Source organism: Sabethes cyaneus, chromosome 3, assembly GCF_943734655.1.
Source record: "Sabethes cyaneus chromosome 3, idSabCyanKW18_F2, whole genome shotgun sequence".
NCBI lineage: Eukaryota > Metazoa > Arthropoda > Insecta > Diptera > Culicidae > Sabethes > Sabethes cyaneus.
In genome coordinates, this window is record NC_071355.1 from 145,979,037 (window position 1) to 145,991,262 (window position 12,226).

Consider the following 12,226-nt stretch of genomic DNA (forward strand, 5'->3'; position numbering starts at 1 on the left):
ACAGAGCCTTGATGTGACCACAAACGCTTACCTCATGGATATGTTTCGCGCCAAACCAGCTGGCTGCCGACAGATCGGAGCGTTGTTATTCTCCATCGACTCCTCCGAGTTGTAAAATCCGTTTTTGGCATTTTTCTGTTGAGCGTACTCATCCTCATCCGGATCGTAGTGAGCTGTAATAGAGGATCGAAATGCACAATTTTAGTGACCACCATTGCATTGCAGACGTCACACGAGGCTTAATCAAACAAAACACGAACAAAAACAGTTTAAACCCATAGAGCGATTATTTCTCCGCTGAAGTGTGCATAATTTCTACGCTGAACCACATTTAGCATTCTGTTCCACCCCTATTTGCACATCAAGGACGATGCCATGTTCAGACGAAACGACTAAAAAATGCATCAAACGCACCATCAGCGTCGGCCGAGTTCAGCGACTGTGCGAGACCCGCAACCCGCTTATTGACGAAGTTTGTATCTTTTCCAATGCAAAGCAAATAGGTACCCAGGTCCGCATCAAACACAGGGACACGTACGCGTACGATTTTCCTCCGCCCAGATCGACGATGATGCCTGGGCCTGCATAGACAGACAACCCATGCAAAGTGGGCGCAAGTGCAGCGCATAAAAGAGGAATCAGGCAAAATTAATTATCAGTTCAATTAAAGCGCAATTGAAAATCTCATCAGTATTGCGAACTACCTGTCCTCTGGGCCCCTCCCCCCCGTTAAGTTCGGTGTACAATCAAATAAACTACGAACCAATAACGATCAACTATCCGGTTCATTTTATTATGTTATATATAGATAGTGTGAAAAATTCGCAAATACTAAATTGCCAGACTGCTGAATTATTACACCGAACACTGCAGATGTTGATGTTACCCTTCAAATTAAGTTTCTAATTGATTACAACGTTTAATAGCACATTTTACACTTTTGCAAAACAATTCTATTTGATTAATACTTCCTAAAGTGTATTATTTAATCACTCCAGAGGTAGTAGTTTACCTTTGATCCAATTACGCTTCTAAATTGATGTTGAAACTAGATAGCAAAAGTATTCCACTAGGTAATCGTCAATACGAGTCTGCGTTCAAAGTCTCCCAGCCTATCACTACAATTGAGGTAAAAAGGTTGATATTATAGACCTTTCGATAGCTTATTGTCCATCAAGTTTTAAATCAAGCTGTAACCGCTACGTAGTTTCAGTGACTAGTCTTGAAATAGCGATATAGATTTGCGAAGCTTCCAGCGCTTTACATAGTCAACATTCAATAAGTAACGCAGAGCTACATGTTAATAAACAGACAAGATTCGCGTTACTGGTTGAAAAAGCTAACACAAAAATGTAGTTGGAATGATCCTATAGCCTAGAAGAAATTTGTGGGTATTTATAGCACATAAACAAACTAACTTCTCTTTCTGCCTTTCAACAAAATAAAAATTAAAAATTTGTTCGTAAACCCAACAGAACCGAACAGATATCAATCACTGTGTATTTACGTCTCCCAAACTCGCTGTTTACAGCCCAGTAGTATCCGAAAAACAGCCTTTAGGTGATGTTTCACGAATCATTGCTCATAAATATCATAGCATGCATTGGACTTGTAGATTTAAATCGCGCGCTATTGAGCCCACCATTAATGCATTAAGTCATTTAAATCTAATCACGAGAAAACATCATAATTGCCTTGACGAAAATGTGTATTTGGTAACAATTTAACAAAATCAAGAACAACACTACTGCTGTTTTGTTACCTTACCGAAATCAAGGATTGATTTCCCCCACGTTAAAATTTTTTTACTAATTCGGTTCCTTTTCGTCAACAGCACATCCTTGCCACAACACAATACATTCTCTTCCCACTGCTCTTCCAATGGAATGGTAACATGGGCATATTTTACAACCGAACACTACAGCTAAAGCGCACTTCCCCAACACAGATATCAAATTAGCCTAGGATTAATCGCCGTACGTAATTTTCTTCGACCTGCAGGGATGAGGGAGTTTTGTCACTTTTCTGGCGTACTTTCCAAGTAAAAACATCAAATTGGCCTAGTTTTAATCGTCGTAAAATATCTTCGGCCTGTTGGGACGAGGAGATTCTGACATTTTTTTCTAAAAACATGTTGAATCTTTGATGAAGAAAAAAGACAACCAATCACGAAACGATAAAAAGCGAAGCGGTGGTGCAACCTCAAGATCAATATTTTTCTTCATTTGGGCCGACACGTAGAAGATTTCCCGATCGATTAGAACAAAAAAAAAATAAAAATCGATCAAGAAACTAGAATCAGATAAGTTATTGGCCTTCAAAACCTGATCACTTTTCGAAAAAGAATTTTTGGAATGACCCCTAAGCCAGCTACCTTCCAGAAAGACGTAGTTCTACGTCGAAAAAGATTGTACTGTAGGGTGCTGCTTTAATAGAAATGGGACGCATGGCTAATTTTTGTATCGTAAGCTCGAGTTTTCAACACAACACATGAGTCTTCCCAGCAAACAATTTGGTTTGTATATTGGTTGCAACTCAGAAATACGAAATCATATCTGCACGAAAAAGTTATATTTCACACCACATAAGTACCAAAGTGGAGACAATATACGTGCTAAAATTTTGACAATCATTTGTAATTTAATCCTGTAAAAACCGCTGTAAAAGGTTTTTCGAACACACAACTTTATACTCCTCAATATTTATACGATTAGGATATAACTTAATATTACAATAATTTATACTGCTTTATAATTCACAGTTGTGAATTGAATATGAACCCACTCACGACTACAAAACAACTTGTAACAACTTTGCTTTGACATACTCTGATCATTTTGCAATTCCTATATAAAATTGGCACGCATACAACTTAATGTGAACTTTCTATTACGATCTTGTGTTATCCTTCATATATTTCTGAAGGACGCCTTTATTTTAGCATTTTTAAAACATAGGTTTTCCTGTTTAGTCAACGATAAAATCAATTCAATTTGCTCCTATGTCAGTACTAGATCTGTTTTCATTTTAAATTCAGTTTTACTTCACGAATGTTCTTCCCTGAATTCAGAACAAAGCCTAGGCTCAAATCAAGTACGTATGTCTTTAATGCACACGTTTCTAGGCTCTTCGCCAATTCGTCAACTTCTCTGGCGTTTTGATACTCGCAATCCACTTTGACTTAGTGTAATCGTTACACTGTAACTAACGGCTACTTTATTGAACTTTGAACGAATATGTCATACTACTATAGACTATCTATAGACAGTCTATGGACAATAAACTAAGTCATCCTTATCCTAATCATCATAGCCCACAGGTACTCAATTAACATAGACTTACCAATTGTTTCATCGTAACAAAACCGTTCCTCTATACATGTCCAGTATAGCTCCTCCCAGCAACTGTAAAGGAAAAAGTAATGAAATTAAAATTTAAGTTTATTTTGACCTTTCGAAATTGTTAGCAGGCTTGTGTTTGCTCATCTTAATCCTAAAGAAATGGAGAAATCTGTTTCTCGCAGCGACCAAGGTACTTTCGTTTTCTGTTCAACTGTTTGCTTTGCCCCTGATTTCCCGTAGAACAACTCTGCATTTTTGTACAACAGTGTTCTCGTACTTATCATTATACGAAGTAGAGCTAATCATTTCTTCAAACCTTGAAGACTATAGACTATTTGCTCCGTATGCTAAAGGGAATATCGGACAGCCAATTATGCGGGCTGAAACGATTTGCTCCGTGAGCTTCCCCAGTATGTTTGTTTAAATCTAGCTTATTCAACTGTTGTACTGCTAATATTCGTGGAACACGTACTTGATAATCTATTATACAGCAAAAATGGTTTTTGGGTCTCTAGGATAACCAACGTATTTTGGACCCCTTTAGCAGCTGTACATAATTTGGACACTTACAGCAAAATCAAATGGAAGTGTCCAAATTATGTACAGCTGCTGATGGGGTTCAAAATAGGTTGGTTAACGTACCAGTAGAAAAAGAAAGATGAAAGAAAATTGATGCTCATCAAAGCAGAGTATTACTATAGTGATATCTCTCACTTTTCGGAGGAAAAACAATCGATAGAGCGAGATCCACCGGAAGAGAAACAGGGGAACGAGGGAAAGGGAGTAACAGAGAGCGAGAGAGAGAGAGAGAGAGAGTCATCAACACAGTGGCCAGAGTTATGCCAAACAGCTACGGACCTAGTGGAAGTAAGCGCCGTCTTTTGACAACTGTTTCTTTATCGATCCTCAGATACGGAGGTATGACATGGATTTTAACGTTGAAAAGCAAACGAAATGTGGCGAAGTAAACAGAACAGTATCATTAGATGCAGCATGTGTCATTGCCGGGATGATTTCTATCAGCACTACTTTCAAAGAGGATAGGGAGTGTTACATAAGAAGGAAAACTACAGAAATCCTTGGCAACAGGAATAGGATGCTGCATTGAACGGTAGGAACAGAAAACACGGGAAAGTCAACTTTTACCTGAAGCAGTTTCCATCAGTGCACGGTTGTTTCAGGCAATACCTACTTCGGCTCGGACACACAGTGCCGCCTGTGTGTCCAGCTTGCAAAGAAGCAGAAGAAACAGCGAAACACGTGGTTTTCAAATGTTCAAGATTTGCCGCGATGCAAAACGAGATTCCACCCCGGAACGCGAAGAATACATTTGGTGCCGGAAACTGTCAGCAGCGTCTTAGTGCAGATTATGGTGCAGCTGTAATGTTGAAGGAACGAAGTAGAGGGACGATCAGCGATCAAGCAATGCCAACTAGGCGTACTGGAAGCGGGAAACGGAGCGGTGTGCACTACGGAGCAGTACTTACCTAGATAAGAAGTTCTGCAATGGTGCCCATGGGGGGATAGAAGTCAGGACAGTCGCCATCTCTGTAGCGGTACATTTCTCGACAGGTGTACTGGAAGCGAAGCAGCTGGTGAGTCAAGAAATCCTACAAGGGTGGCCGTGAAAGAATGCAAGTCCTGTTGGTCGCCATCTCTGAATCGGTACATGCCTCGACCTTACGGTAGTTACGGGAGAATGCGAGGGGTAAGCATTGAGCGTTTCCTCACAAAAAACAAGAGAGATAGAGAGTGGATCATTTGCTTTTCTGCGCTTTGCAGTAAAATGCTACAAAGGACCTCGGAAGAAAAGCACTGCCTGAAGGAGGAGAATTTCGCAGATTTGAAGCATGGTTTTCGGGAAAATTTTACTAGCAATTGAACGCATTTCGAAAAGCTTTGTGTCGCGAGTCGAAATGCGTCTGGTTAAGAATCGTGAGGCGATCGGAAGGTGAAACCAGACCTTTGACGAACACATGAATGGCGCACAAGCAGAGAACCATAGTGATATGGAGAAAACTATTTCGCCGATCCGACCTACGTGAAAGAGGTGCCAACCCCAAAGATACTTGCTTCTTACTTCTAGCACTACAGAACCTGGGTGGCACTTGCTGTATTAAAAATTCCTATCTACTGTACTCGGTCCTGAGCTACTCGTCGCTCGTTCATCGTTCATTTCAATCTGATCGAGCCATCTAGCACGTTGGGCCCGCTATTCATAGTGCCGCTGGAGTTATTAAAGAATCTGTTATCACTGCACAGTCGTCCGACTTCTTTGAAACGTAGCCGGTTTACCGTAGCCTCTCAACTTGAAGCAGGTGTACGATGGGAATATCTCCAAGTAGTGCCCGCTGCTCCTTGATCGAAGCCTTTTTACGGAGGAAAAGTAGACTCGACTTCCAGCTTGAATCCGTTATTGAATCTCTTTAGTCGTATTATTGTCGGTGGTAACCAGAGATCCCAAATATACGAACTCATCAAATCAACCACATCGCCGTCAATAGTCTTTATCTATTGAAGGTGAAGGTTGTTTTCTCTGCAGCCTCTTCCTAACATACATTGGGCATTGATTTGTAAGCCAATCCTTCTAGCCTCCGTTTTTGGTTTGGCGTAGATTGCGTTCGCCATCCCAAGGTTTCTAGTAATGATGTCGAAGTCGTCTGCAAAGGATATAAGTTGGTTAATTTGGCTGAAGTTCGTTCCCCTCGCTTTGATTCCCGCTCGCCGGATCACACCTTCAATAGCGATATTTATCAAGATACAGGACAGGAAATTCTTTATGCAGCAATCTTTGATGCGATTCGAAGAGACTTGAGAGTACCCTCGAAACACACACATTGCTCGATGACGGAGTTTTCGAATGGCGAATGCCAAAAGCCATTCGTCATCATGAATTCGCGCGATCGCATTGAATCTGCTTCGAACAAAACAGAGAGGGGTGCAATGAGCGAGGTAACAAGACCACGTGGATCCACATTCATTGAGTGCTGGGTGCCCAAGTGACTGGAGCCATGCAACAATGGCATTAGAAAAATAAATAAATTGTGCTTTGCATGCCTTGCCATGAGATTTTAAATTATCCCGGGAACGTCGTTGATGATAGTCGTTCGACATAGAATCTTTAATGATCTTAAATTGCATTTTGGCAACATGTTACATCAACTAATTGACTTATTTGGCTGAATAATGCGTACCGTCGGTGCCTTGTGCACGTGTAAACATAAAATAGACCATACAGTGCTTCATAACCTCTTATTCAACATCTTCTATTCCTACCGCCTCGTGGTACCAGCCGGGATACGAGCAACTTTGGTGGAGATCGGGTAACCAACCCCGGTGGAAGCAGAAGTCGTATGTCGACAGGATAGCAGGGCCCTTTTGAGCTTCGTTTGCCCTCCGGCGAAACAGGGGGTTGGTGTAGCAGGCTTTGCAAGCCGTCACCACGAAAAATACTAAAGCACGGAACGAAGAACAAGGAAATTCTTACTGGAACAATCGGAATAGACCTACGCGACGAAAAAGGACTATGGATTGCAAACTCGGGACGTGGAACTGCCGATCTCTCAACTTCCAAGGGAGCACTCGAGTGCTCTCCGACGTATTGCAGAGCCGCAAGTTCGACGTCGTAGCGCTGCAGGAGGTGTTTTTTTTTTTTGTATTGTTTATGCAGGGAGAAAATCTTCATAGACAGCACCTTCGCGGTGCCGAATAGGATTCACATGGTGCCAACATGCGCCTACCTACTAAAAACTCTCCTGCTGCCCGTTCCTGAACCCCTCCCGGAACTACCGTTAGGTTTTACTTCAGGAGGGAGGACGTGCCGAAGCACTCCGACTTGTCCGTTGCGTGTGTGGGTCCACACAACACCCTTGCCATTTCATACCGCCACTACCCTTCACCTAGGGCCTGGGCTGCCCAATCAGCCCGTTACTGACCCTAGCAAGCTATGTCGGCCCTATCGTTGCAAACGTTCTAGCCGTTGCAACTCCGTTATCACCGCGGTTACCGCCCTATCGACGGCACCCCATGCACGCTGCTCAGCGCACATTCTCTGCACGATGTTGTCGGCGTTGGTGTCTTCTCCAACGACCTCAAGCATCACCTGCCGAGTGGACGTAAACCGCGGGCAGTGAAATATCGCATGCTCCGCCGTTTCCTCGGCTACCGTGCAAACGGGGCAAAAGGGTGAATCTGCCCGCCCGCGCGTATGTAGATACTTCTTAAAGCATCCATGACCCGACAGGAACTGGGTAAGGAAAAAGTTTACCTCACCATGACCTCTGCCGATCCAGGACGATATGTTCTGGATCAGCCTATGGGTCCACCTACCATGGTCGGTGCGATCCCATTCCGCCTGCCAACGCCTAATAGAGTCCAGCCTAACTCTGTCCCTAGCGCCCCTGACGTTCCTCTGCCTATGGCACTCGATATCCTCACCTAGGAGTATGCATATTGGAATCATGGCTGCAATAACCCCAATCGCATCCAACGATATGGTACGGTAGCCGCACGCAACGCGCAATGCTAACAGCCTGAACACCTTGTTCAGGCATGCCTGATTGCGCTTACTCTCCAAAGCCGGGGCCCACGCCGGTGCACCGTATCGTAGCACCGACATGGCAACGCTGGCCATCAGGCGTCTCTTACTGCTGCTAGGACCGTAGCCGTTCGGCATGATCTTAGACAGAGCAGTGACCGCCGTTGACGCTTTACCACAAGCATAATCCACATGACTGGTGAAGTTCAGCCTGTTGTCTGTCATGACACCCAGGTACTTCACACTTCGTTTGGAGACAATCACCTGTCCCCCCACGATTATTTTTGCCTCTATGGCCGACTTTCGGTTGCTGACCATCACAGCTTCCGTCTTATGGTGGGCCAATCGCAGATTGACGCCCGCCATCCAACCCTCTATTATGCTTATGGCGTCTGATGCCAGCATTTCCACCTCTTCTAGAAACTCGCCTACCACCGTAAGGACGATATCATCGGCGAAGCCAGTAATATCGACCCCAGTGGGTAGTTCAAGCCTCAGCACCCCATCGTACATGGCATTCCAAAGCGTGGGGCCGAGAATCGAACCCTGTGGAACACCCGCTGTCACTTTGTACCTCTTCGCCCCATCCGCCGTGTCGTACACTAGCGTCCGGTTCTCGAAGTAACTCTTAAGCAACCTGCATAGATGATCCGGTACCCTCATCCTATGCAGCGCTAACGCAATTGCACCCCAGTTAGCGCTGTTAAAGGCGTTTTTGACATCGATTGTGACTATAGCACAATACCTGTCGCCTCGCCTTTTCCGTTTCATAGGCTTCTCGGCCCTCTCCACTACGGACTTTATGGCATCTACAGTGGACTTCCCCTTACGGAAGCCAAACTGCGTGTTTGCCAGTCCGCCATCACTTTCCACTACAGGCGTCAGCCTGTTTAGGATTACCCGCTCTAGCAATTTGCCTAGCGTGTCCAATAGGCAAATTGGCCTGTACGACGAGGGATCACCAGGCGGTTTCCCCGGCTTTGGCAGCAGTACCAATCTTTGGACTTTCCATTTGTCTGGAAATTCGCATACCTCTAGGCAACTCTGAAGCGTCTCTCTAAACATATCGGGATACGCTTGGATCGCCGCTTTGAGTGCCTCGTTCGGAATCCCGTCAGGACCGGGCGCTTTCTTCGATTTCAAACCCCTGGCAATTACGATGAGTTCCTCATTCGTGACCGGAGTGAGGACATCATTCGATTGACCGTACGGGGTCGGAGGCCACCAAACTGGATCGTGTTGCGGAAAGAGCCCTTCCACGATGACTTTCAGCTTTTGGGGGCAGGTTTCCTGCGGCGCAGATGTACCCTTCATCTTTTTCATTACCACCTGGTATGCACCACCCCAGGGGTTTGAATCCGCATCGCGACATAGCTCCTGGAAACAGGATTTCTTGCTACGCCTAACCTCTTTCTTAAGCGCCGACCTTGCCGCTCTAAGATCAGCTCCCCGAGCTTCAGCATCTGCATCGGTCCGGGCCCTCTGCGCTAGCCTTCTCGCTCTGTGGCACCTGGAACGGAGCTGGGCAATGGTATCACTCCACCAGTATACCGAGCGACGACCGTTCATTGGCTGCCCCGTCCTAGGCATAGTGGTATCACATGCCCGTACTAGGACGTTGGTCAGCTCACGAGCACTCAGGTTTGAGCGGGTGCTCTCTGCACTGAGTGCTTCAACGAACAGGTCTTTGTCGAAGGCCTTCACTTTCCACCTCCTCCCTGTCGACTTCGCCCCGCGTGGCCGTAGCGCCCGTCGTTCAATCGTGTACCGTATAGCTTGGTGGTCACTATGCGTGTACTCATCTGACACCCTCCAGCCCATGTTGTCAAGCAACGTTGGGCTGCAGAAGGTGATGTCGATGATCGATTGTTGTACCCCCCTACAAAAGGTACTGACGGATCCCACGTTAGCCAGACTTACATCTAGCTTGGACAGAGCTTCCAACAAGCTTTGTCCCCTCGGAGTAGTGCACCTGCTACCCCATTCGACAGCCCAAGCATTGAAGTCTCCTCCAATGACAACGGGCTTGCGGCCCGTGAGTTCGTCGGTGAGCACGTCCAGCATCCGGTCAAACTGCTCCGGCGACCACCTAGGTGGAGCGTAGCAGCTACAGATGCAGACGCCATCGACCACCGCGATCACGAACCCCTCTTGGTCGGACGACACCACCTCCTGGATCGGGTATCTACCCATCACAGCGATCGCTGCCATCCGACCCTTATCGATAACCCAGTTAGCGCCTCCACGGGGGACCCGGTAGGGATCCGCGATAATGGCAATATCGCACCCCGTCTCGGCTGCCGTTTGCCAAAGCAACTCCTGTGCCGTTTCACAGTGGTTTAGGTTAATCTGTATAACCTGCACCCTTATCGTTGCAATGCCCGCCTATAAGCCGCACACAGTGGACCACCTGTGGCATGCTTATTTCCCGCATCGACTGTGCAGAGCATGCACCTGGGGGGTTTGCTACATCCCCTGGCGAAGTGGCCATCTTCGCCGCACCGCCTGCACAGCTTGGACCGATCGGGGGCCTTACACTTGGCCGCCCGATGGCCAAAGCCCATACACCTGAAACAGCGTTCGATACGCCGTTTCGACACCAGTGTACACACTGACCATCCTACCTTAATTTTGCCAGACGCCAACATCTTGTTGGCGATTGCCTCTGGCACGTTTAAGGTCGCGGTTTGCATATCTCCATATGCCTTCCGCAAGCGGATGTCTGCGGGTGCCACATCAACCTTAAGCTGATCCCGCATAGCCTCACTCAGGTCAACTGTCGTCGTAATCTCGTCGAGGTTTTTACACTCGACCAGAACACGCTGCGACAGCGCCTTGACCTGGCCCGCTTCGCCCAGGGACTGCTCAACCAGTTCCTGGTAATTCGAACTCTGGACCGTTGGGTCCTTTCTAAGTTCGAAAAGCATATCCCCTGCCTGGGTTCGGCGGGTCTTTACAACGTTGGCCCCAAGCTCCTGCAACTTGGGGTCCACACGAACCTTTCGCAGTAGATCAGCATACGACAGCTTGCCTGTCAGCTTCACTACTAAGGCGTCGCCCTTATGGACGCGCCTTGGCTTTGGCTTTGCAGCCGCAGCCTCGCTCGGTTTCGGCCTTGGCGGTTTAGGCGGTTTACGCCTAACCACCTGCCAATCCTCTTCCCCGGTCCCGGAAGCACCATCCGGGACCGCCTCCGCACGTTCGCTGGTAGAGGCGCGAGCCGAAGTCCGCTGCCTCTTGGCCACCAGCGTTGGTCCATGGTCGGGCGTAGCCGCCTTGCGCTTGGCAAGCGGCGTACGCGCCTGACTAGGCATGGCCACAGCCTTAGCGGCTATGACCTGAGCTTCGGCGATTTCGCATCGCTGCAGAAGCTCTTGCCTCTCCACCTCGGCAGCTATGACGGTAGAGCGGAGGCTCACCGCCAGCTTTTTAATGTCGAGTGGGACATTTGACCTAGAGTTGATGAACGAGTACAACTCGTCCACCAACTTTTTGGCTTCCTCCAGCTTGCTACTGGCTGGAGGAAGCCCGACTTCGCCCTCAGGAGGGTGCACCATGCCCTCCGTTGACATTTGCCTACCGCTGTCGCTCGCCTTCTTGGCTGAGCTGGCAGCGATGGCCACCGGCGTTCTAACTGGGGTGTTAGTCCTAGGTGGTGTCAACTTCCTCTTCGGTATCGCTCCCGTTTTCGGGGGGCTTCCCTGTATGGGCTGTGCCCCCGACTTCGGCGGGCTTCCCTTCTTGGGTCGCGCCCCCGATAACGGGGGGCTACCTGTCTTTGCTGTTGGTGACCTAGCCAACTTACTACTTTTGGCAAAGATATCATCTTTGCCACTAGTAGCACCCGTATTCGATCCTTCTTTGAAATTTAAAAATTTTTCCATTCGAAAGGGTCCCAACTCTAGGCCGCTATCTCCACTCGTAATTGTGTAGTCGCCTTAACGATCCCATGGTGATCTATGCAAGCAGGGAGGCCATGGCTAGGGACACTCCCCCCTACCCTTCATGGGGGCAGGGATGTCAGCATCCGATCGGCGTTAGTCAGGAATGTATCATCTGAGCCTACACCACCGCACTTTGACGTGAGTGACGAGCTTTGAACGTACCTAGAGACCAGCCACGGTTTTAACGGGACGGAAGGCAGCTGTACCATTAGCCTACTCGCCGTTTCGGGAAGGTATCACCCTTCCTTACATAAGGTAGTAGAATAGCACAGCCGTCAGCCCTGTAGCGCCAAATCCAAACGATTATTCCCGCCCGTCCAGTACACCGTAATTAGGATCTTCCTGGAACCGATCCTAATGTGCCCATGGCACTCCTGACCTGGCTTTTTTGCTTAAAGTCCTGA

The 12,226-nt window shown here is 47.3% G+C and overlaps 1 protein-coding gene across 2 annotated transcripts in view; it reads right to left on the reverse strand.

Annotated features, from left to right (window-relative positions):
* LOC128741577 (uncharacterized) overlaps nucleotides 1–12,226 on the reverse strand; it is a 66,215-nt gene that overhangs the window by 9,219 nt on the left and 44,770 nt on the right. For both annotated transcript variants that reach the window (XM_053837505.1, XM_053837504.1), the window contains exons 3-4: nucleotides 3,343–3,404; nucleotides 32–173 (exon numbers count right to left, since the gene is read on the reverse strand). In XM_053837505.1, the coding sequence (XP_053693480.1) occupies nucleotides 32–173; nucleotides 3,343–3,404 (204 nt within the window). The remainder of the gene's footprint in view (nucleotides 1–31; nucleotides 174–3,342; nucleotides 3,405–12,226) is intronic.